At 28.8% G+C, this 27,693-nt stretch overlaps 1 protein-coding gene across 2 annotated transcripts in view; it reads right to left on the bottom strand.

Annotated features, from left to right (window-relative positions):
• LOC107449114 (uncharacterized) overlaps positions 1-27,693 on the bottom strand; it is a 188,868-nt gene that overhangs the window by 40,175 nt on the left and 121,000 nt on the right. The window contains exons 2-3 of one of the 2 annotated variants that reach the window (XR_001584738.3): positions 10,700-11,068; positions 1,755-2,074 (exon numbers count right to left, since the gene is read on the bottom strand). Coding sequence is in view for 1 of the 2 variants with exons in the window: in XM_016064552.3 (XP_015920038.1) it covers positions 1,766-2,074; positions 10,700-11,068 (678 nt within the window). In the remaining variant the exon portion in view is untranslated. The remainder of the gene's footprint in view (positions 1-1,754; positions 2,075-10,699; positions 11,069-27,693) is intronic. The other variant, XM_016064552.3, reaches the window with a different exon arrangement.

Here is a 27,693-nt window from a genome sequence, read left to right as displayed (position 1 = left end):
GTGGAAACCATTAAATACCTAATATCAATGTAGAATTACGATTAATTGTTTTATTTAATATTTGGTTTAGAAAAAATCTGTAATATAAAAGCGAGTTTCAAAATTATTTTTGTCTCAAAGACTTTTAATAATTATAATAGGTCTTATCATTTATTGTTTCAATTGAGAGAAACTCTTGAATAAGCATTTTATCATGCTAAATACATTACCTACATCAAATTATACTTCCTTTAAAAATTATAATACATTACTTTTAAATTCTTCAGATATTGAATTGGCATACGCTGTTAAAAAACAATAACAACAGAATATATTTAACATAAGATCTTTATTAAGAGACTTAAAGCAAATGTAGTAATTAAAAACTAATTTATTTAAATTACCAAACATTTTTATTATAGTATCAATTTCATAAAGTAAATATCATTACATTGAATTTACAAAAGGTTTTTTGAACTTGAATTAGTAAACTTTTACGGACTTATATCTATCTCAATTGATAAAATATTTACACACATTTTTTTTTACTTCATCCATGAATCAATGCATGCCTCATTTTCCTTTCAACTACGACCCAAAATAAAAAGACCCGAATAGAGTTTGACCTATTTGGCATAAGTTGTGAATTCCTGACTTAGCATATGCTTTATTCTATTTGGTTAATATTTTTAATTTAATGCTATTTGACTTTTCAATTTGTCTATAAGTATCCTTAAAATACCAGTAAACTAAATGATTACGCATTTACTCTGAAAACAGTACGGAGAAAAACTGCATAAAAAACAACTTTTAATTTTTTGACAGTACAACATTTATAGCCTTCCGTAAATTTCATCTTTAGCATAAATACAATCTTGGGTGTCGAGGTTGTTTGAAATAGAACAATTTAAAAAAAATCTAAATAGAAGCTTGTTGGAAAAATTTTAATGTTTTGTTTTTTGTTAATTTTACATTTAATTGTATCATTTTTTTACTTGATTTTATTTACTTTTTATAGCTTGTATTTAAACAATGAGCTAAAAAATTTTATTGCTTAATTTTTCAAACAAATTTCAAGAAAAAGAAACAGAAAAAAGAATTAGAAAAACAGTGACCTAAAAAAATCATGAAATTTGCAAAAAACAAATATTATTTTTAAAAATTTATGTGTAAAATGTTTAACAATTCATTAACTTTGTTAATTGCGGCTTTAACCATTATATTCAACTTTATTATAAAATAGCACAAGCAACTGAGTGTTTTCAAAAGAATTCTTACCTAATTGAGAATAATATAATGGAAAAAAACTAATATTTAATATTTTTTTTTACTTTTATTCCAAAAGTGTTTCATAATTTAAAACACTTTGTTCAACTTTATTGTAAAACAGGAAGATATCATGAATTTTAACATATTTTTTTTTTTAATAATTTTTACCTGATTAGATATCAAACATTTAAAAAAATTAAGTGTTTGCACATTTTTTGTTGTTGTTACTTTTTAACCCCAGAAAATGAATAAATGAAGAAAAAAAATCATTTTCTTAGAAAAATGTAGTTGTGTAAACGTTAAAACGTTCTTAACTTTATTATTTGTGATTTTACGCACTTTTTCATTTTTATTGTAAAGCAGCATCCAGATTTCCATCGTTTTCTGGAACTCATTGCCTACACATTAATTCTTACCTTATTAAACAACGCTCTTCGCTAAACTTTTGTAAAAAATGAGGATGGCAGAATTTTCATTAAAATCATTAATCACAAATATGTACTTACTTGGGACATACCTGCATAGTAGGCAACTCTTTTTCTCCTTTGATAATTTGTTCCTGGAATTTCAACAACACATTCGAAGCCAGATGTCCCAGGCATCAGAAGCTCCTGGTGGTCGAAGCTTTTATACAGCGTTGTGTTATAAGTGTCCTTTGAATTGGCGATAAAAGTCTGAGCATCTTTCACCACTGACGGTGTCCTTTCTTTGGGTAAGATTCTGTAGAGATTAATCTTTGGTCTGGGATAAAGACCTGTAGCCTCACAGCTGACGTTTAGATAATTCGAGTTTCTTTGGAATTTTACGTCCATCGTTTGAGCTGGTACTAGAATGGATTAAAAGCAATAAATAAGATTCAGTTTCAATTTATTTAACACTAGAGTGGATTAACAAAAGAATTATAAAGCTCATATCTATGTTCATATAAATAAAAGTTATATTTGCGTTCAGGAAAAGACAAATGCCCTAAAATTATCTGTCTTAAAAATATTTACCACACAGAGTTTGCTAAAATATCATTTCTGAAAAATGTGAATCTAATTGAAGAATTTTCCAGACATTCCCCACAGAGAAAAAAATATGATAAAAACTAATAGAATATAGTAAACTTGGCTATGTTCCTGACTAAATAAGAACATTAAGTAGGCAATTGTTACAGAACAGCTTTGATAATGATTTTGATAAAATTGACAGTATAATATGGCTTTAGAACATCTGAAAAAATTTAGGAATTTTATCGTGATATCTTAAAACATGGCATAAGAACCACTTGTTTACTTAAATTTAATTATCAATTTTATATTTTGTGTAGTAATGTACGTGTGGTACGTGTGGCAAGCGTGTGGTAATAATAACTATGATTTTTAGAATCAGAATTTTTTGTTAACCGTTACTATATAAACCAAAAAGTTATTCAATTAATGGTTTAAAAGACCATACATGTTGGTGTTATTACAAGAAAATTATCTTTTTTTACGAGAATTATCATCACCATACGGTACAATAATTTCACCAGATTTCTTTTCTTCGTGCATTTAAACCATAAAATGCCAAAATTTCTCTATAGGATAAGTCATAATTGCAATATCATTGGGCTAAAAATAAAACAAAAAATTTTGCAAAAATACGTTGCTCGAAAATTTACTTGTCTTTTGAGTTAAATTAATGATTCGTAAAATCAAGGTTGAGAGCGTTTTTCTTCAAATCTACTATTTAAAAGCATTGCTTATCGGTATTGATGAAATTAAATATGAAATATACAACCGAAGACTATACAATTTTACTTTATTAAATTAAAATCACTGAAAGTTATATCATTTTGAAAAAAAATTATAGCTTATTTTCCTTAAGTGAAACATTTTGATAAAACATTTAATAAATAATTATATATTTAAAATTATTTATTTTTTTTATAAAATATTATTAATTTATTTTATTAAAAAAATAAAATTAATTAAAGCTTCTTTATCTAAACTAAACAACAACGATAATAACATAATCATTTAATATTGCCTATGGCTTTTTAATGTTCATTGTTTAGGTTCAAAAAGTTTTATTATTGTAAGCCAAAAATAAATATGTGCCCCAGAGACGTCTTAATACCTCTTGTTCATTTCCTTTTCTTAAAATCAACTAGAGATTAATCGTTAAAAGCCTGACGGCACATTTAAAATATTTGTGAAAACTTTAGTTTTTATCAAATACGAATTTCTTAAGAAATAATTTTTTATAACTGATTCCTATGTTTGCCATAAAGTGAAACTATTTAAACAAGTATTACTGTTATAAGCGAAAAGATTTTTTTTACAAAAAATTTAATTTGAAAGTTAGCTAGTGGCAATAAAGGCATTTTTAATTTAAAGCTTGCTAATTAAATCCATTGTGACCAAATAATGAATAAAAATAATTTAGCGAACAAGTGAGCGAAGTGATAAGTGTTTTCTGAGAAAATCGCGAAACAATGATAAATTTGTTAAGTGTCTATACTTTATTTACTGAAACAAAGCTTATTAAATTTGAAAATATTTGTTCATAGTTGGAGTCCTTTTTTTGCAAATACATGTAACAAATATTTATAATTCCTTATAGTCGAACCTATTTAAAAATTACATTATAAAATTTGTTGCTTATAATATGTTTAAACCTCGGCTTAGACCCTACATGGAATTGTAAAAGCCTATCAACTACTTTGTTAACAACTCGGTTTTATAAAATTAATTTTTATTTGAATAAAATTTACGAAGTAGTTTATTTTTAACTACAGATCTTTTTGGGCTGACGAAACTCATTTTATAATCTTCTTAAAATGAATGCATTTTTTTATTCAGTTGTAGCAAATAAAAAGTATACCAAAATGCTCATAAGTCTTCTATGAGTTATCTTAAAACTAATTTTAAATAAAAAAATACTAAAAAATTGATTAAACAAACAGAATGTATTATGTTTAAATACCTATTATGTTTAAATACCTAAGCTATACCTAAATAGTTTTTGTGAAGGGTTTTAACCAACAATCTATATGCTGAATTACTTTTTTTAATTATTATATGTCTGCTCAATAATTACTATCTTGCTTAATTTTGCAATTTAAGAGGAGTTAGTTACCTAGTCTAATATTTGTAATTACATCTTCATACTGCATTTATATTTTATTGTGTTAAAAAGCAATTATATTGCATCCATTCTGATTTTACTTTATTTACTATCATGTAAATAATGTCGGTGTATCGTAACACCAAAAATAAGGGCAACTACTTTTCCTCAAAGTATTGTTTCATTAAGTGTACCATTACGCCAAGAATCTTCTTTTTCCCTACTTATGTAAAGAAGCCACCACCATTTTTTACATTTAAAAACATTAACATTTATAATTACAGTAAGATAAGATACATATTAGAGTCAGTAATGCTATTTTTGCGATGCAATATAAAATAAGAATTATAGTGAAATATGTATATATACACTAATTCTTGAATTCAAAAATGTAAATCAGACATTGTAAATCAAACATTTGAGTAGGATAAAAAACTATTAAGACGAATTTGAACTAGATTTAGCAGAGCAGAGATGGATAGAGAATGATAAGATTACTTAATATAGTTCACAGAAAATTAGAAATTAAAATATAATTATCTTATCGATTGAAGTCTAGCTGCGTCAAAGACTTCTCCTAACTCACGCTAACTCATTCTCGATTCCAAACTAAATACTGCTTTCCATATACCGCCAATATAGGAATTTTCTGAAGTGAAAAAAAATCCTCGTTTGGTGTGAAGGAACGGAAGTTCGGTGTAGGTTCCATTGTAGGTATTTAGATTTAAATTGCACCCTTTAAATTGTTTATGAAAGTTAAATATGATGTTAATCTGATATAAAATGTTTCTTAACACAATTATAAATATATGTCACGGCGAAAGACCGAAATCGGTGGTTGTTGACTTTCACCGGTGAATGTCGACAAACACCAAATACGTCGGTGAAAGATCGAATATTTCATTACATTCTTGTACATTCGGACCCTCACCGGTGTATGTCGACAATCCCAGATATGCTTCGGTGAATGTCCGAAATATTTATTACATTCGATTTGATGTGAATTTATTCGTGGATATAATTACATTCATTCGATATTTTAACCCTATGCTGATGTTTTTTTAAGGTTAAGTGCCACTGCCCGGAATACATTTGCCCGATACTGATGTTTCTTCTAATCTATCGTCAGTAAGTATTATAATATAGAATAAATATAAATATATCAAATAAATATAATAATATTCACGAATAAATTAATATAAAATTGGATATAGCAAATATTTCGGACATTCACCAAAGCGACTATGTGATTGTTGACATTCTCCAGATTTCGGTGCTTCACCGTAACATATATGTATATATATATATATATATATATATTAACTTCGTATGAAATAAACTCTAAAGTGTTTTAAAAAACAGTTCTTTGTGATACATGAAGTCAAAATTAATTAAAAGATAAAGAATTTTATGAATATTAACACAATTATATTCAAAAGGGTTTTTATTTAGAAATGAGGAGCTGTTGTTAATTTTGTTTCATGTCATCAGCTTCAATGTACATTTTAAAAAAATCATATCGCAAGTGAATATTGAAACAGAACACTTTAACAGAATTTTATCAGAAGCTTGTTGGCTTACAAATTTTTTAATTTGAGTTTGGAAATATCTTATCCATTAGATGATAAGCTTGCACTCAAATTTTGGTCAAGTGCACATTCGGTGGGACAAAACCTTCCGTTTTTTCAAATAACAGTAGTAAACCAAGAGTTGGAAGTAGGAACGAAAGCCAGCAGGACAAGATACAAAAATGTACTGTAACCTTATTCCTGAAAAACTAACACAGTAAAATTGTGTGCACATTTCCTCTGAAAGGAATGATTAAAAAAATTGTCTTTCAATACGTTAAAATCAACATGCTATAAAATTGCATTTTAAAATTTTATGTTCTTAAAAAAATTGCTCCATATGCTGAAAAAAATTTATATAACAGTGGTGAACGCATTCTTTCTAAATTTTAATACAGTTATAGATATAAAGTTTCAATTCTCGTACGAGTGACTGATATAGATTTTATGTTATATTTCATCAATTTCAATACATTTTCAATAAATCACCCCACAAAAAAAGAAGCATTTCAACGGAATTTCGTAAAAAAGCGTGTAGGTATGTTTTTGGGCAATGTCTAATCCATTAGCCAGAAAGTTTGATTACAGCCCGTATACCGGTAAAGTGCACTTTCGGGACTGAGAAGAATCTTTCAGTCTCTTCAAATAACAGCAACGGAAAAAGAGCTGGGAGCAACAAAAAACAATAGAACAAGACACAGAAATAAGTTTCTACCTTAAAGAAGCAAATGTTTATGAAGAAGGCTGTATCGTAAAACCCAATCCTTTTCAAATATCGACTTATATTGGAAAGAAACTTTTATGAAAGTCTCTCAACAATTTCAAGATTAAAAAAAAAGTTTTATTTGTTTCAAAACGTCTGTTATTTCCTTGAGGTCTTCTGCGGGAAATGAAAAAGAATATTTTGAGAAACGAGAACATAAATGATACTTTCTATTGTAAAAAAGTTTTTAAATTTAGTCGTCTTTCAAAGAAATGGATTTAAAATCAATGATATTGCTAAATTTTTATTTGTTATCATAAAAACAAGGATTTTTCGAATCGCATGAATTAATTTCGTGAAAAAACAATTAAAATTTTCACTGCATCGCTGCTCTTAATAAATAATGATGATTGCATGCGCGTCCAATTACACTCAACTGCCAAAATATAATATTATATTTCAATCAATAGTTAATAACTTAAGCTTCAAGATAATTAATGAAAAATGAAACGAATTTTTAAAACAAGTTAAAGAACACTGTTTGTATGAAATATGAGTTAATTGCGGTTTTTTATAGTTCATTAAATGGCTCGAAAAGTCTCAAAATGCTTACGTATCCATCTGGGAACGGAATTCCACTAATTTATTTTAAATAATTATTTTTTATTCAATTTTCAGTTTTTTTTTTACTCAATTATCAGTTATTTTTTTCTTAATTATCAGTTATGTTCTTTTAAATGTTTACTTCATTTAAGAATTAGGCAGAAATTGCACTATTCTAAAGTAAAACACACCTTCAACCGAAATTTTTTTTTGTCCACTCAGTGCTCCTTAACTAATCAGGACCGTTGGGTGGGTTAAGATTTTTAACCCATAAAGACTGCTCATACGTGTAAAATTATTTAATTTCTTATTTAATTTTGAGCTATCAGACTGGTTACATGAGTTTATTTGATTTGTCAAGCTGATCGAAATAGCTTATGAGTAATCCGCAATACTTCCATCTATGTTGCATAGAATAACGTAGAGGAATGTGACTGTTGGATTTTTACGACTTACATTTCATGTCACTGTTTTGTTCGGCAATTGTATGAGAGTTGGTATTATTTTGTCCCTTTCTCACTAAATATGTATAGAAAAGCTATGAATGTAAATGATATGGACTCACACAGCAAACATAAGGTTTACTTTTTTACATGACTCAAATCAGCTTAGAAAAAACCCAATGAAAATAGAATAATCATTCAAATTCGCAAAAGCACTTAAACATGGAAAAAGAGACTTAGCCGTTATTAACGTTCATTTTTTTTCTTTTTTGAAGAAAAGTGATAATGATAATCAAACAGTTTGAAAAATACTTAGTATAAATGTAATTTATAAAAATACACCAATTGTTTTTTTTCAATTGCTTTCAACAATTTTATTTTTGATAGTTTTGCCTCCGTTGTGGGCATAGTTACCTGGTCTGTTGTTTAGGTAACTTTGACCTCCAAGATTTATAATTTTAATAAAATAAAGAGCTGAGATAATCTATTTAAGAAGCGTTATTCAACTCTATAAGCACTTAGTATCCCTTATAGATTAACAATTTGAAAGATTATGAATAATCTATAAACGCATAATTCCAATATCCTGCAATTCAAATGCACATAAAAAAGAGGTTCAACCTTACAAAAAAATTGCTTATCAGCTGTAGTCACTCTCTTGTAGGGTAAATTACCTCGCTTAACCATGGACAAGTATCTAGCCTATTTCAGGGCTCTATCGCTTGATAGCTATGGTAGCCGATTTTGACCCCTAAATCAGACGCCAGAATTAACACTAATTTACCAAAATAAGTCTAACCAGAAAAAACTCTCCGTTTTTATTGCGGTTGAGCTAACAGAAATAAATCGCACTTTTTCCGAAATGGTTTTTATTTTCAAAATTTACAAAATTGTTTATTGTACTAGATTTATAAGTTTTTGATTCAAAAGGCAAATTAATTGTTAATTATTGTCATTTAAACACTGGTTTCCAAATAATTGAAAACAAATTAATTTGATACATGATTTAAAATGCATTCAATTTGTTTTGAGATCATTGTCATGTCCCTTTAATTAGGACGGAGTATCTTATATAAAAAAAAACAGATACTAAAACCTTACGGAAATTATTATTATTATGTTTTATTAATCAAATTTTTATTAAGAAGCTTAACTTTTGATATGACATATTTTAAATGTATAGGTGGAGCGCAGTGATTTTAATTATAATTAATTCAATTTACTCCATTAAAAATTATTAGTTTTTATGAAAGTAATGTTTATGTGTACTGATTGCTTTATAGATTACGTTTCAATGGAATATTTTTTCTATATAAAAAATACAATTAGGCTGGAGACATTTTGTGGCTTTTTCACCCTATAAGATTCATATTATGGTCAATTTGCAGACGCAGCAAATATCGAAAATATTTGTTTATCAATGTAATGTATAAAATAAATATTCAGTGTACGCATTAATACTGGCCATAAAATTGGTACGCTTCCTTAATAAACAAATACTTATAAATAATTTATTTATTCTTTATATAAATATATTTATCATCCTTTCTTAATATAGTCCTCTACTATTAATATGATTTGATTTTTAGTTTTATTTAAAATTGAAGGCTTAAAAATAAAATTCATATTATTTTTTTGCAACATTATACTGTAATATTGCTTTATTACGTAGTATTTCATTAAAAGCATACTGAAAGAATTTATGAAAAATATATAAGAAATGGTATGTAATTTAACCATTTTGCCACAGTTTAACAGTGAAAAAAATGTATATGTTAATTGCAATGGTAACCAGACAAAAGGATTAAGTTTAAGTTTTATTCCAGTATATTCTAGAATTAAGCCTGTGTAACTCAGAGATCCAAACTTTTTTATTGCATTAATTTTAAATTTTAATTACGTAAATTGTAATTCTGTAACACTCTGTTATCATTAAAAATAAAAATGATAGCAAAACAATCTGAAATATTTCGATAATTGGTTGTATAGCAACAAAACAAGCTTTAAATAGTTGCCATTTAATTAATTTTCATGTCAGAATTTTCATGTTAACATTTAATTTTCATGTTAGAATCAAATCCTGCAATATCATTAAGGATTTAGAAATAAAAATGTGTAATAGTTCTGGGGAAAAAAACGAAAAACCTGTTTTTTCATCAAAAACGTGAAAATACACTGGTTAAGAGTTTTGAAATAGCCCAGGCCCAATTAGGCTGGACCTTCTCAAAAATACCTGTGTTTTTCCCTAACCCTGGTCAAAATCACTCTTTCCAAACCAACCATAAGTGCAGATTCATCAACGAGATATTTAAGGTTCACTTCGTTGCATATTATTGCACTACCAGGATCGATTTCACCACCTTCAGCTCTCCACCAATGTTGTCCGCGACAACTTAACAAGGTATTTCAAAACTCTGTCAAGGAAAATAAAAAAGTCATATTTTAAGTGCTTTACACTTGAAGCAAAGCGATAATTTAAAATTATATTCATCACTTTGCCGGGAATAATTATCTGGGCTTTAGAACAGACTTATAACTTAAATATTTTAAAAGTTATTAAATTCATTTAAGAATCGCCAATTTGGCAACATTTTTCCACTTAGATGAAAATTATCAAATTCACTACCTTATTCTCCTACTTTGCAAATTTTTATGAGCTCAAATATTGCAGCATTGGAATAAGTGTTTTAATATTAAAAAAAACAGACCCCTAACGATTTTCATCTTTACAAAACTGTGGCTTGTCTCCATAAGGACGTTTTGCGCCATTTTGCAAAATAAGCATGGACAGCATTGGCTGTAGATGATCTGAATCTGTCCTGTCAATCATGAACAATTATAGCGAACTCACAGCAGTTATGAAACCAGCATGTTATTCGCAAAAAAAAGCATCATTCCATCGGACGGATCTTTAGAAAAATTGTCTAAACCAATTGCACTACCAGGGTTTTACCCTTGAATTTCATGCTTATAAATTAACTTTATTGAATTTAAAAATAAGAGTAAAAATATTAGAAACTGCTGCACTAAATAAATCTTACCAAAAACTGTCATGAATTGTGCTCTTGAGTCCTGTCCTGCTAGAGAAGTTACCAAGCAGGTGTATTTACCACTTAGCTCGATTGAAGGTTGAGTTATTTTGAGAGCTCTGAACCTTTGATAGGCATCCACGGTATTGACGGTGTAGTTGAGATCAAGTCTGTCACTTAATATTCCAGACGTGTGCCTTACACCTAACTCAGGTATCCACTGGTAGACTGGTTGGAGATTCTCTTCAAAGAACCATTTCACTACGAGTTGAATATCATTCTCATTGTATACATAATCACAGTCAAGTGTCACGAAGCTTTCTGTGCCATTTTCTACCCAGCGGGGAACGGACAGCCGACGAATCTGAACTGCCAGAGAAACTGCAAAAAAAAATTTAAAAAAATTATTTATTTGTTACGCTTTAAAATATGTATGATTTCCAACCAAATGCACATGAATCCTATTAGAAATTGAAGGTGAAAAAGACACAAAATGTTGATCAAAAGTTCGAGTCTCTAATATTCAAATATTTATAGCTCAGACAAGTTTCTAAAACATTGCAAAAAGCCAGACCAATCAAACAAACCTTACCTTAACTTTCTTTTAACATTGTTTTGACAGTATATTTTTTAGGGGTTTTTTTTCTATTCTCTTCTCTTATCGTTTGCTGAAATAGCAAAGTATATCAAATGTTAATCTAAAGTTCGAATCTTTAAGATATGAATATTTGGATATGATACAAGTTTCCAAAATTTTTCAAAATGATTGTCAAAAGCCTGACAAAGTTAACTTAGGATTTCTTTTAGCATATTTTTGGCAGTTTTTTTTCAGGGCTTATTTTTATTCTCTTCTTTTATTGTTCACTTGACATACACATATGAATTTACAAAAATGCTTCGATGACAGATGAATCAAATCAAACAGTGTCGCCAGACCGTTTGTAAAGATTTAAAAATAATACATTCACCACAACATGCGGCAACTTCCAGAGTCTGACATTCTTGGCACAAGTAGGCAACCATTTCAGATAGAAAAAAAGGAGGAAAACTTATACCAGATCGACAATGGCTGGCTGTAGAATGTTTGACACATTAAGGTGCCAAATATAGTTTAGCAGACCCTGGAAGCTTTCAATATAATGATCGAGTGAAACACTGATTAAAAAGAAATTAACAATGTTTCAACTTAAAAAGTCAGTCCTTAAATAGCTAAAAATCTAAAAATAAATCTGATGCAACATACCTGGCCGCTACTTTTGCTTTCAATTTTATTTTTGTTTATGACATAGTCTTGATTATACTGGAGTGATTTTAGATCAAACAATTTAAATTAGATTTTTTTTATTGAATTAAGTTTTGACAAGATCATGATTATATGATATTTAGCACCATATTCCCTTGTCACGAGTTACGTATTTAAAAAGCGTTTTTTAGTTTTAAATAGTGTGTCCATACAGATTACTAATCACTTAAGCTTCTTTTATAACATTTCACAATGACGAATGCATTTTCAGATCAATTTTGTTTTACTTAGTGAGTTAAGATATTTTGAAAATTTTAAACTAGAAATGATCCTTGGGTTTAAATATTGCAAGCAAGATTATCTTTTCCTTATACGAATTTTATTTTCTTGAAATAATACCTCATTAATAACACAGTATATTACGCGCAAACCACTTAATTTCTCCTATTTACAACGCTGTTTTGAGAAAACACAGCGTACATAATTCAATGGTAAGGAAATAAGCATTGATTAACCCACTTTCCTGGCATCTCTTATTCGTAATGGCGATAAAATCTAATGGATTGCCTTAATGTAAATATATTCCATTCTTAACTGTGACAGGATGAAACAAAGTAATAGGGAAATAAAGTGACTTAAAAAGCTTTTTGCTTTTATTGTTGAAAATAAATCCTAAGCAATAAACCTGAAGGAGTTTTACTAAGTATTACTGTTCTAATTTTTTAACATTCACTCTTCTTTAAGTTTTATGAAATTAAATCAGCTTTCTAATTATAGTTCATTTTTATTCTGTTCAATATTTTATAAAAATTTCTTTTAACATTTTTAAATTTAGAAAGCAATTTTTCTCGGCAATAATTAAATATTTACAAGAAGTACAAATTACTTTTTTAATGCATTAATTTCATGACAGTCAATTTCCATGCATTAATGTCATTTGCTTAATTTTTCTTATATTTGTTACTTTTATCTCAAAAGTGAATACTTTGTTTTTTTTAAATCTAAAAAGTATGTTAATTAATAAATTAAATCAAACTTGAGAAACATGTGCTTTAGAATGATTCCTTTACGAATTAAATTTGCCTAAACCTTTTATTTTTTTAAAACTTTCATTATAATAACTTAACATACATTTTATAACAGTTGTAGTTAGCTGTTAGGTTAGGTATGGCATTATAACTCATATAGGCATACTTTGGAGGTTTTACTTTACAATAAATTAATTACTAATCATTATTAATTACTCATTAATTAATATTAAAATTAAAAATTTAAAAAAATTTTTAGCAACATTTTTTTAATTTTGAGCTTATAATATTTTTAAAATTTGAAGGTGACCTAGAGATTCACCTTTGAAGTATTTTTTAACATTGTTTGTTCATTTATTTTTTATTTATTTAATTATCCTGGATTTAATCTAAAAATATATTTCTTTTCTCTTTTTAATTTTGAATGCAAATATTTACCACTCTTTAATCTTTTTTTTTCTTCTCAGATACATAAACTTTAAAAAGCATAACTATCATGTCTCTAATAAAGAAAGCAAAGTTACTCCATTCAAAAGAGCCTAAAAATCAGTTTAGTAATCTTGGTACATATAGTTGAACAAAAACCTTATTAGTACATTTTTAACTATGTAATCTCATTGAAAAAGAATATCTCAATTATTTTATCATTTTTTACCTATTTCCAAAACATAATGTGTGACAAAAATAGTTTTAATTTCACCATGTGTTGAAGTTTCTGCTGAAATAAACTCTTCTGCTAAATTGATGGGATTTTATCAAGAAATATTTCGGTTTGAAACTTCGGTCTTGCTTTATTTAACCAGAAGATTTTTAGGCATTATGTATGTAATTATTTTAAATAGATTTCTTCCTGACCGAGTCATGATCAACAAAGCTAGCTTAAATATACTTATCGTAACGTTTCACAGTACACAGAAGAAACAAAATATATGCATTGCAAAATAGGAACAATCTACGTACTCATGTCCATAAATTAAGAATAATTCTGAATCAAAGAATCACACAAAATTGAAATCTAAAGTAAAAGTTCCCCAGTAGAATTATAGAATTATGGCACACGCCTTCAAGACTAGTTCATATACAAGTTCTAGGACACAATATTAATGGTTCGAAGGGGTGATCTCAAATATGTATGCATATATCAAATCATCAAATTCATGTATTCAAATATCAAATTTTGTTTTTTGGCCATGTAAAATTATATTCTTCAAAATAATGCAAAAAACTTTTGTATCTTACTATTCACCATTTTTTCAACCATTATTAAATAAAATACTAAGAAATAATAAATATTTGCTACAAATTAATTTTTGCATTAAATTATCTTTGGATAGACAAATTTTATAATTCTGTGCAAAAAATTTTTAGTTCACTAAAAAACTTCTCGAGATAAGGAAAAAGACATACAAATTGGGAGTGCTCTTCTGACCAAACTATTGAGTCCATATTGCCAAAATTGCTGCTAACCCCTATATTTTGGGGGTTCAGAGATCCGGATCCATTGAAAAAAAAGGTATATTTATTCATAGAAAGTACGATTTTGTGTCTGATCTCGCAACTTAAAATATCTTCTGCACTTATTAATTAGCATATTTGAGATCACCGAATCGAGTCATTAAGATAGGGTCCAATCATTAAATCAAAGGTTATGCAGGATTGTCCGTTTTTTATGCGCACTGTAAATCAAAATATTTCTCAGAGTTTAATGTCTTGTAAACGAAGAAAAAGAGTTGAAAATCATGGATTATCCTGTTAATTGAATGACAGTCAAATTATTTTCTCAGACTCCCTAAGAGAGATCAGGAGCCAGACCATTAGCCTGAAAAATAGTATTGAAACAGTGTAAAAAGCACAAATAAATGAGTACGATTAATAAAAGACCATTTCGGTAGCTTTAAGTAAACACCATTATCAGTACTGAGCATTGATTTGATACTGTCTCTGCACTGTTAATGGTACTGCTTTGATATAATAAGTAAGTTATCCGGCATTATTTAAAACACATTATGTAGGCTCATTAAGTTTCTTTCATATTATTTCTCTATTAACACAAAAAGCACCCTACTTGTGGACTATATTGCATTTAGAATAGAAATTTCCATATATATTTTGAAACATTTAGATTTTTTTCTTATTATTTCTGAAAATTCAGCAACAGTCAGAAAAATATCCCCAAAATCTCATTTAAATTCATGGAATTCAAAATCCTTTTCGGTATACATATATATATATATATCTCATAAAAACATCAAGATGCAAATCTCTACTGTGTCATTTCGCAGAATCAAAACTTCGTTTCCCACAGTCGAAAAACAGTAATAATCGTCTCACTAAAGAACATAGAAAAGGAATAAAAATATTCAAAAAAAAGTCATATTCGTCGTCAAAATATATATTATCCATCACAAACGTTTTCTTTAAAAAAAAATTTCAAAAAGAAGATTCTTTACGGAAAATCGTCATTCCTGAATCTAAGAACGTTTAGGGAGCCATTAGAGAGCTAGACAACGAATTTAATGGTTCGAATTCTTGTACATCAAAACAGTTCTCAGCGTTTAATGTCCTGTAAACGGGGAAAGGGAGAAGGAAATCCTGACTTATTCTGTCAATTGAATGACAGTCAAATTATTCCCTCAGATTCCCAGGGGGAGACTTATGAAAGAGAGAAAGTCTTCGGCGGAAGTAAATTGAGTGAATATCTGGAATTTGTAAGACCCCGGGGGGAATTGTTTTCATTGAAAAGAAAGAGATACAATCGATGATATTAGGTTGATCTTCAAAGTAACTGAAAAATTACCCCTTTTTGGGTTTTAAATTAAAAGAGTTGTTGTTCGTTAAGTTGTTATGAAAATAGGAACATGAAAGTTGAAATTGAATATATTTAATGATACATATATATATATATATTCCCAAATGCTTAAAATACGCACAATAGAAAATTATTTTATGATGTGTTTTAATAAATTTCTATGCTACTTAATAATGGTGTATAGCAAAGAAATTAAATTTTCCGTGATATGTTGCGTTTAAATATACAAAACGTTTCATAATATATCGTAAAATTCATGATTGCTTTGTTTTGCAATTACCACACACAGAATGCTTGTGCTAAATTAATGATTTTATAGTAGCACATTCTGGAACATTTTGTACTAAAGTGATAGACCACACTTTTCCAAAAGGTTTTGCATAAAAATTCTCCTTAGTCATATTTCTAGATAGGTACAAGTTTTCAAAATTTTTCTCTATATAAAAATTGCCTAATGCGCAGAAACATCTTGAAAAAACAAAAATCATGGTGTTTTCACCAAAACCTTCTCCATAACCTATTGAAAACGTTCATTTTATTGTCACAATATCTTCGACGACTTAGTTACTAATTTGAGTTTAACAATGTAATATTTTATAAATTTGAAGATCGACTAAGAGTTTTAATTACAAACATTAAAAATGGATAAACATACAAAAAAAAGTTATTTCACTAAAACCTAAACCAGCAGTGCTTTTAGTTATTTAGAGACAAGCTTAGCGAATACTGTCTGACCAAAAAAGAAATCAGATTGAACTTATTGAAAAATACAAATAAACATGACACGATAGTTAATTTTTCATTTCTACGCCTCTTATAATATTAATATTTATGTAAATTGAGGTTATACTATGGTAAAAACTACCAGAATATGGTAAATTTTACCGTTTTTCTAGCTTTATGAACACACTAAATATCACGGTGCTTCCATAATATCAGGTTACGGTTTTATACCGAAGCACTTTAGTAATGACTTTTGGTAAAATTAGCACTAAAATATTGTTTTTTACTATGTTTGGTAATTAATATGGTAAAGATTGTAATTTCATCCTAATAAATTTATGGCATAAAAAACAGTTATTCGGCTAAATTTATTTTTAAGTTTTGTATTTTCTCTAACTGCGTGGTAATAAGAGTTATACTTTTGGAATCAGAATCTCGGGTAAACAGTTACAGTTTGAACGGAAAAATGAGAAATGAATAATTCAAATGCTATATATTTTTGTTGTATTACCAGAATTTTTCTTTTAATCAGAAAGGTTCATAAAACAAATACGGTTAATTTTACCCGAATTGCTAAATTTTAGTAAAATTTATTTTTCCATATGAAAATGTCGTGAAATTAATGAACGTATTTCATCTGAATCCCTTTGTAATACCCAGATATCTGATAGTTTTCGTGATACTGATTTTTGCTTTAGAGTTGATTGTCAAATAACAGCAGCTGATTTCTAACCCCTAATTTAATTATATTTTTTATGTGGCAGAAAACACCTCTGTAGTTTTAATCATTGATTAATTAGAACAGTGCAATTTAAAAACTGTGGTGTAATATCACCCCGAATGTTATGTTGAGCAACACATAAAATTGTGAGAAGGAACACTATTTTCCGGGTTAACACCAAATACACCATTTGATATTTAAAGGGTGTATTTTAAATCTAAACACTTATAATAGAATTAACTTACACCAAATTCTTACTCATTTACACGAAACGAGAAATATTTTTCCTTCCAAAAATACCGATGAGTTACAGCATTTTTTTTTATCATTAGAAAATAAAGTTTGCAATAGAAAATCAGTCGGTGAGATTTTGTTATTGTTAAGGATTTGTTGTGATTTGATTGAATGATTTGTTGTTCGTCGTTAAAATAGGTATGAATTAATTTAATTTTGTAATAAGAATAATTACATTTTATTTTTTAACTAGCATTTTTTCTATCAGCTACCATTCCTTTAAGCAATGGTCGAGTTCATCATTATCACTGTGAAAATTGTTTGTTTGATTTACAAACAAATTTTATTTAAAAAAAGTTTGTATAAATCATTTAAATCATCATTATCGATTCTTACTTAATATCGGGATAATACAATTATTGACTCCTTATTGTATCTTATTTTACCATAATTATAAATTTTAGTGCTATTAAATGAAAACAAATGGTGGCTTCTATTTTACATCAGGCCGTATAATTGAACTTTCTTGGTGTATTGGAACACCATCTTGGTATAAAGTAGTTGCCACCAGTGTCAATATGAACAAAAATTTTTTGCAGTGTATTTAACGCCCAAACGTCTTAGATCACCAAAATGGTTTACTTCAATTCAAAAAACTGATGCAATGAAAGAAACCATCAAAATCATCCGATTTTAGTAAAATATATATACACTGTTCAATGCTCTGCAAAACTTCCAATTTCTAGCATAATTAAAACGATAAAACATTTACATGCAAAGCTGAGAAAGTGTAACTAACATTTTCCATGCCTGACAGCGCTATTACGGTTTGTCTTGAACGAAAACCCGGTTCACTATTGTACCCAATTAAAGTCACAACAAATTCAATTCTTATTCTGGTTCAACTTGAAATCGATTTTTCTGAGAGTGTATACCCTATAAACTTTTTTCCAAAAAACAATCGACAGAAAAGAACTACAAAACATTAAAAAAAATGTAGTCCTTGTAATGACATTTCAGTAATTTCTTCGGAAATAAGGCGAGACATTGAGAGCAGTAAAAAGAAGGCTGTGCGTTTGACAGAAGGCAATTGACCCTGCGGAAAAGCCATCAGCAAAAGGCTAAAGAGATGATCCTTCTCCAAGCAGTTAATTGTGTCCAACGAGCGATCTGGAAACTGCTCTTAATAGCATCTAAACGAAAGCTTCGGATATTGGAATGGAAAAGAGAAGTGCTTTAAAAGCAACAAATCTTTTGCTCGTTGTTAGTTAATTTGGCAGAAAATGTATTATTCTTGGTTTATATTATAATAAATTTGTCATGTAGTGTCCAGTTAATTAACTGTGAGTTAAAAATTAAAAGCTTAACTAAAAGAAAATAAAAACCTTGATGTAAAAGAAACAATATTACATGACGTAGAACGCTTTAAAGAAGATCATTTTTAGAATGCTCTCAATTATTAAGAAATGAATAAAACTATGAACATGAAAATAAAACCCCGCATTATAAACATCAGATTATTAAGGAGTTTAAAATCAGTTCAAAATCTTGAAAAGTATAACTTTTGCGAATTGCGAAACTTTCATCGCTTATAAATTAATATTTAAGTCCTGCTATTTGAATATTGTGTGTTTTCTATAGTTAAAGATATTAAAAACATATTTGAAATATCTTATCATAAATCCATTCAGAAAAAAAAACTTTACAATAATAAGTCAACAAGATTTGCACCTAAATCAAGATTGGATTTTTAAAATCTATAAACATGAAGTAAAAAAATTTATATTTAGACAATGTAGATTAAGGATCGCAATATAAAGTAAGAGAGAAGAGCAAACATAAACACTCTCGAAACACTAGTGAGAAAGACAGGGCTACTGAAAATACCAAACCTGCTTAATTGCCTCATAGAAGAGAAAAGTAGTGAGGCGCTTATAATAACCTCCAAAATTTAGCCAATCAAACTGGTTTAGACGATTTTTTTTGTCTTTTTTCAATTTGGCAGATTTCGTTAGTCGTTTGTTTTTTCTCCGCTTAGATATCAATTTTAGACCCCAACGTTTACATATTTTCAGCATAACGGGGACTCTTGACTTGACTTGACACGGATATCCTTTTGACACGGATTCAAAGGCATACAGAATGAGCGATGATTTTTTCCTGCATATTGGTGTTTAGTATTTAATGTTCTATTTCAGATTTTTTTTCAGTTTTTAAGGGCACGATATTTTAAAATTTTATTCTTCTTGATTATATTATGTCTCATTAAAACGTATTCCCTGTTATTAATTTAGATTTCCTTTTTTTACATTTTTTCCATCTTTTTAATAAAGATTTAGAAATATACGTAGATGCTGACGATTAATTATTGTCATAAACATTTGTTATTAACATTAGTTTTTGCTTATTTTTTTATTGTTAAAAAACTCCATTTTGTTACAACTCTCATTACTTTTGATTGTATTACCTTTTATTATAATACATACCTATTATTTGCTAACTTTTGTTATTGCTGTTGCAGGCCATTTAAGCAAGGGGTGTGATTTTTCTTATTTGCTTACTTTTCTTTTGCATAAATAATCTTTAATTTTAGTACTTTAATATTGATTAAGTAATTTATTAGTAATTTATTAAGCTTCTATTTAAACTATCATCAAGTTAGATTAGAAACTTATGTTAGTCTATTTAATGATTAAAACATAAACTTATGAAACATGTTTTGAATTATTGATACATTTTTAAAAACCTTCTGATAATAGATTCAAAAAGCATAAAATTTCAAATGTGAGTTAAATACAGACGCAATTAACCATCGCATATTCCTTATAGGATATTTGTAGAAATTAATATTGATCATATAGCAGATGTCTTTAATGGTATTATACCAGATGTTTTCATCGATTTATTATTCAAATTTTATGGTTATACTTAATGTTTTATTTTTCCTTCTACTAAATTTTTATGAAAGAATCGAATAACTTCGTATATAAAATGAGCTGCTTATAAATTTCCAGTAACTAAAACCCAAACTAATGAATAAGTTTATTAATAAGTGAGTTACATTTGTGAAATATAGTTCAGGTGCATACAATGGAATTTGTTAGAGTTAGGTTTTATTGATTTTAGTTAAGTTGCTTGTTATACTGAATTAAAGATAAAATCGATAGTGTTAATTAATTCCCATTTAATTGGAAAGTGGATATTGCTTTACCCTAAACAGGAACATGAGTGATGTATTGCAATGTAAAAATATGGCTTTTATGTAATTTTTTAGGCTTTCCTTTCATTGTGTCAGTATAAAATCATATTCGTTCTATGGTTTAGCAGTATACATTGTAGTAAACTATGTAGTATTTGAAATTTTTAATGATATAAAGAACAAACTGTGTAAGATATCAAATAAGATATGTTAAGAAAAAAAGGTCAACTACTGTAATCACTGAATCACGCTGAAATCAAAGAATGATTCTTTTATCTTCATTTGTTTGAAGTTATAAATTTTGTCAAAAGCATTTGGCTTAATGCAGTGTACTGATTAATGCAGTTTATTAAAAAATGCAGTAAAAGTTGAGCATTGATAAATAGAAACAAATTTATATCCATAAAACGAAACTAATAGCCAGTTTGACAAGGGGAATAATGCATGCACAACTGTACAATTCCATACTACAGCGCAAGTGTTTTGAAACAAAAATGAAATTCATTTGAAAACCTGTTTTGGCGCCTTACTGGATAAAAAAGAAGCTACCTTGAAACAAAAAGTAAACCACCGTAACTCTAAATTACTTTTCCGGTACATTTTGCAAGCTACAACTAAACTATAAGTTACTACTTCTAACTCTTTACTAAAACCACGTTCATGGACATACAATGTAATTCTAAATTATTTTAGGAAAATATAAATGGTTGAAGAATTATATATAAGAAACTGTTGGCAATAAACATAAATGGTTTACATATTTTGAAGCAGGATATGTTTTAATTCTCTATAGGTATACATTAAATACTAATGTTTCACAATTTTTTTTTAATTTGTTTATTAGCTGGGGGTGTTATTGATATTAAATACCTCAATGCATGTGTACAGTGAGCCAAAAAAATGAAACACCTTGATTCGTTATTTTCAGACAAAGATATAGAAAAAACACTTTTTTTTATTTAATGGATTTATTTCATGTACAGTGCACAAAAAACGGACCACCCTGAATAACTTTTGATCTAATTATTGGATCTTCACGTTCTAGGACTTAACAGCTGGAGAAGGTGACCTTAAATATACTAACTAATTTGGGCAAACGATATTTTAAATTACGAAATGAGACACAAGAGCATACTTTCTCTGAATAAACATAATTTTTTTTTTCGGTGGATGCGGATTTCTGACCCCCAAATTATAGGTGGAAGCCGCAATCTCAAAAATATGGTCCTCATAATTTGGTCAGAAGAACGTTCCAAAGTTTGGACCTAATGTAAATTTTACTTTTTGCGTATTTCGCCATATCTCGAGAACTTTTCAGGCATAATTTTAAAAAAATTGCAGACAATTATAAAATTCGTTTGTCAAAGATATTTCCATGCAAAAAAAAATTTTAGTAAATATTTATTTTTATTTGTTTCATTTAATAATAGTAAAAATTTGAATTGTGAGGTATACATTTTTTACAACATTTTAAACTGAGTAATTACATTTAAAATGAAAAATTTGAGAAAAATCGATCGAATAGTTCCTGAGAAATCAAATTTTATCCATACGACATTTTTTAAAATGTTAAGTTTGTTTTTCGTGTATGTCGCTATATCTTGAAAAATTTTTAGGCGAAGTAAAAAAAATTTATATGCAATTATAAAATTTGTTTGTCCTAAAATAATTTCATGCAAAAAATAACTTTTAGTAAATACTTATTATTTTCTTGTCATTTTTTTTTAGAAAGGTCGAAAAAAATTTGAATTGTAAAGTGAACAATTTCTTTGAAATATTTTAAAGAATGTAATTGTATATGACAAAATATAAAATTTGAGCTAAATCGGTCGAGTTTTGAATCGGTCTGGGAAATTGAATTTCAAAAAGTCAAATAATTAAAATTGGATTTCTCAGGAACTATTCGACCAATTTTACTCAAATTTTGTATTTTGCCATGTAAAATTACATACTTTAAAGTGAGGTAGAAAAATGTATACCTTACAATACAATTTGTTTGGACTATTATAAATAAAATAATAAAAAAATAATAAATATTTATTAAAATTACTTTTTTGAATGGAATTATCTTTGTACAAAGGAGCTTTATAAATGTGAACAGAAATTTTTCAATTCGCATAGAAAATTTCTCAACCTATGGCGAAATGCGCAAAAAGTAAAATTAACATTAAGGGGTCTAAACTTTAGACAGCTCTCCTGACCAAACTATGGGGACCATATTTCCCAGATTGCGGCTACCTATCCCTTATTTTGAGTTTCAGAAATCTAATTCCGTCAGGAAAAAAAATATGTTTATTCAGAAAAAGTACGTGTTTGAGTCTGTTTTAGTAACTTAAAATATCGTCTGATTAATTAATTAGGATATTTGAAGTTATTCCCTCGAACCATTAAGATTGAATCCTAAAACGTAAGTATCTGATCATTAGATCAAAAGGTATTCAGGATGGTTCATTTTTTTTTGGCGCACTATGTTCTCGTTGCCATAAAAATTAACACACCTAAAAAGAATATCCAGAATAAAGCAAAAATAATTATCTAGAAAACAGCGTTGATATAAATAAGTGATTAAAAAATCATAGCAAAATTATCCAAGTTAAGGCAAGAAAACTGTACAAATAAATGGCTTCCTATGCCAACTCAATCACGAATGTGGTAGGGGATTGAAGCATGGAAGTCTTATATGGTGTTCTGGGGTAATTCCTTCCAAAGTTGCTGTAAAAAAACAGTAAGTAAATTAAATTTGGAGGCTATCTACCCAAGTGGCCCCAGCTATGATCTTTTGGTGACAAATCTGAGGATCGAGCAGGACAGAGTAGAGTGGTAATGTGACGGAGGAATTCCTAGGAGACCCTTGCTGTGTGAGACCGAGAATCAATTGTCAAAAATGTTCCCTGGGTGCTCTGCTGTGGGTGGAATGCTGTATGTCACTAATGCATGTATGACAAAATAATTTCACGAATGTACCACTGGGGTGTAACTGCGCAGTGGACCAATATTAGGGATGATCGTGTGTTGTATGCGATGGTCCTATTTATCACCACACCTGCTGTAGAAACGGTGTGTTGCTGTATATAGCGTAGGCAACATTGACACCCACACTACCTCCAATTTGGAACCAATTCGTTGACAGAAATGAATTCAGGTTTAATAATAGCACTGGTGACAATCGTGCATGAGTGTGGAAGCCTAGTGATAAATCTTGCCTATGCTGTACAACAGCACATCACTTCAACAGCTGGTGTGATGGTATGGGGTTCCACTGTATACCATGCACAATCACTCCGAATATTTATCAATGGTGCCAGGACAGCCTACAGGTATGGCATCCATCAACCACTTGTGTTGCTAATCATGTCTGGGTTCCAGAGAGACTCTTTCATCAATCAATGCTTGGCTTCACTGCAAGGGAGCCTCCTCCACCATTATCACCCATTCCTAGCTTTCTCGATTATCAGATTTTTTACTGAACGAACATGTCTGGAATCACTTGAGATGGTAAGTTGGACAGCTTCCGAGTGTAATCAATTTAGTGGAGTTCATACAGCAACTGTAGAATGAGATGCAGCAAGACATGATGAGAGGCTTGTATGTCACAATACCCGACATTATTACGTCCCGAATTCAAGCTAAAAATGACTGAAAACGGGACTGAGACCTCCATTCATTTGTATTTTTTCTTGCAGAAAGTGATCATTTAGCTTTGATTTTTTAATCACTTACTTACATCAACGCTGTACTTATATACGTAAAATTTCGTTTTATTCTGAAAAATCTCTCTATGTGTGCTAACTTTTATGGCAATGAGTGTATTAATGAAGGTAAATACATGCTATTATACCTATCTTCTGGCTATGATGAAATTCTCAACCTTTTAATTTTTTTAATTATTTTTTTTTTATCTCTGAAAAATAACTAGTTTACCTTAATAATATTACTTTTTAGCTAATTTTTTATCTCAGTTTCATATTTTAGTAACATTTTCAAAATTAGGAAAATATATATTTTTAGTTTATTTTCCATAATTTTTTTTAAATAATATAATTTTAGATACTAAATTACACTCATATGTATTCTCTTTTACTTACCGGTTGCTATCTTTAATATTATATAAGTTTTCTTTATGGTGTACTTCCTTTGGAACCTTTTTTATAGATATTGTCATTCTTACAAAACAAAAATGGTGCTTTTGATATAAAAAGTGCTCTTAACATGCTTCCATAGGGAATAACGTATATCTGTTTCAGAAGCTTTTTATTTTTTACAAAAATATGATGCAAAACCTTTTTTTCCAGGAAGGATTTATGTACGAAAAATATTTTCTTTTGCTAGGAACTAATATCGGATACTATATTTGTAAAATAAAAAAAATTTATAAAATGAAAAGTATTTATTAAATAATGCATTTATAACTGAACTGTATTTTTAAAAGCAATAGGATATGCAAAACTATACATTATATGGTAACTTAATGTACTAAAAATGTGCTAAAAATAATAACGTTCAAGCATGGAAAATAATTATTTTGGTAATTAAACTACGTAGAAAGCAATTGCTTCGGTTTCTGAGAAAAATATAGATAATATCTAAATATATTTTCAGATTATTGAATATTTTTCAAAACTATTTCCGCAGTTGAACATTTTTAGAAATATTTTTTAAAACGTTTAAAATATTTTTTTTTTTTAATTTCCTTAATGAGTGAAACTGATAATTTAAAATTTCACGTTTCAAATTCATCTAGAAAATAAACTACATTTTGATTAGTTCAAAGCCTCTTTTTCTCTGATTTTCGTCATTGTTATCTTCTCATTTTCGTTCACGAATTCATTGGCGTAAGTTTGCATGATTTCTATATATAAATCTATGTAATTAAGGAACATAAAAAATTATATTTTTGCTTTATTTCAACTATTTATTGAGATCTTAGGGTAAAGTCTCAATAAGAACTAAGCTTTTACACTTTCTACCGTCTGAGCATAGAAAAGTTTTAAAATATGTAAGCAATTTAAAAACTTGCATGAAAAATATTGACGTCACATATTTATATTATTAAAATCTTAAAATTTAATCTGCCAATGGATAAAATTATAGCGCCATGCAGTGCATTACAATTTGTGGTAAGAAATGGAGTTACCAACTACTCTTAAAAATGTGAGTTCAAAAGTTTAATGAATAATTAAGACCATAGCTTTATGAAAAGAATTAGAAAAACAATCTTGAAAAAGCTATGATAAACAAACTAAGCGTATATATATTTAAACCAGAATTTTTTGTCTTCGAATTTTTGGCACAAGTAGATATTGTTTATTAGGCTTTACTGTTAGATTCACAGATCTTTGACTAGAACTAGTAAAAACAAATTCTTAACTTTTCACTTTTAACAAATTAATACGTGCCCTTCCTTCAACGGCTTGTAATAAAATTGGGCTTTAGTACATAATCCTATAAATTTTAGAACTTTATTTACGGAAATTTTTACAATCAATGATTCAGGCCAATAACTCCACCATTTTTTGTTCTGCAAAAGATCTCCTTCGTGACTGCACTCTAAAAACTGTAAATTGCGAAACATTTTTGCATCTGAATTTAAAACATATACTATGCCTTTAAAATTTAAATGTACATGCAATATGACTCTCATTTTAACATCATGTCACGTTTATTGAAACATATATTTCAGTGGCATATTAAATGTTCTCACTTATTTTTTATCGGCACACCTTTTAATGATACGTGCCTTCAAGTGATACTACTCTATGCCTATATTTCTGACACTTTTACATCTTGATATTTTAGGCAATTTTCCTAATCAACATTGTGTATTGGCTAGAGAGGGACAAAACTTAATCTAACAGTTAGTTAACAAAGTGCTATGAACTCACAACATTTCTAAAATGGCCTATTATTCATCAAAAAGCTTTGCTTTATATGCTAAATGATCGTATATGCAATAAGGACATACAAGTAGCCTAACCATATCAAACCATAAAGTACATTGTTGTAGTTGCGGCATTCCGTTTATCTACGGGACAGGATTGTCTTTCTGCTCTTTTGCATCATATAGGCCTTTCCGCTACTCCTTTTTGTCCACTCGGCGATACCGGAAAAGAAATGAGCAGGGATCACTTGCACCGATGTGAGACCCTGAGAGGACACACTGAGTTCTCAAGGTATTGGGAAGCAGGAGAACCTTTAGGGCAATGACTTCGGTCATGTTTTGTCAATCATGTACATACACGTGCTAATACAAATTTTATAAATTTAGCTTTTTCACATGACATTTTATTTAGGTACGCGCTTATTTTGACCTTCTTTTGTAGAGACCCATGATTGTTCTGTAGTTACTGCGGAGTGCAAAATATACAAGCGTGAACTCAAGTCAACGTTCTATACATTGCAATTACTAGGTATATTTTACCTAAGTATAATTTTTTGTTGTCTAGGTTCAGCATTGCTGTGTGAACTGATACGCAGGCTTCGGGTAAAAATATGAAACTCTATGCAAATTAACTACTAACTCTATATAAATATACAAATATTCTCTCTTTTAGCAGCAAATGTTTTTTCAGGAAAATTGTTCAGGGAAAAACTTTTGGCCCAATTTGAGAGTCATGCTTTAAGCGTTTAGAAATTGCTTCATTTTTACCCATGCAAAATTTGGGTCGATCAAAATGAGTATATGAAGTTAACAACCTTTTTATACTTTTACCACTAACAATTTTGAAATCAATTGAGGCCGGCCAGGTGACCGAGCGGTTAGCACTCCTTACGGCGAAGCCAATGGCCGCGGGTTCGGAACCCGTTCTGGGCATGGATGTTTCTCTCCCTTGTGTTGTCCTCTGTTGTGTGTGATGAGTGAATGTGCCCCCCCCCCCTATGAACGGGTTTGTGGCAGTGTGGCGCGGGCAATGTTACTCGCCTCCGTGACATTGGTTCACAGGTGCCCACTGGGTAAAGCGAAATGAGTAACAACTCTGGCATCTTCTAAGGCGAAACGAATAAAGTTCAGTGCCTGTCATTCGAAAAAAAAATTTGAAATCTTTCTATAT

The sequence above is a fragment of the Parasteatoda tepidariorum genome, chromosome 5 (genome assembly GCF_043381705.1).
Source record: "Parasteatoda tepidariorum isolate YZ-2023 chromosome 5, CAS_Ptep_4.0, whole genome shotgun sequence".
Classification (NCBI taxonomy): Eukaryota; Metazoa; Arthropoda; class Arachnida; order Araneae; family Theridiidae; genus Parasteatoda; species Parasteatoda tepidariorum.
The sequence above is the reverse complement of the archived record's forward strand: the minus strand, read 5'-3'. Positions and strand labels throughout refer to the sequence as shown.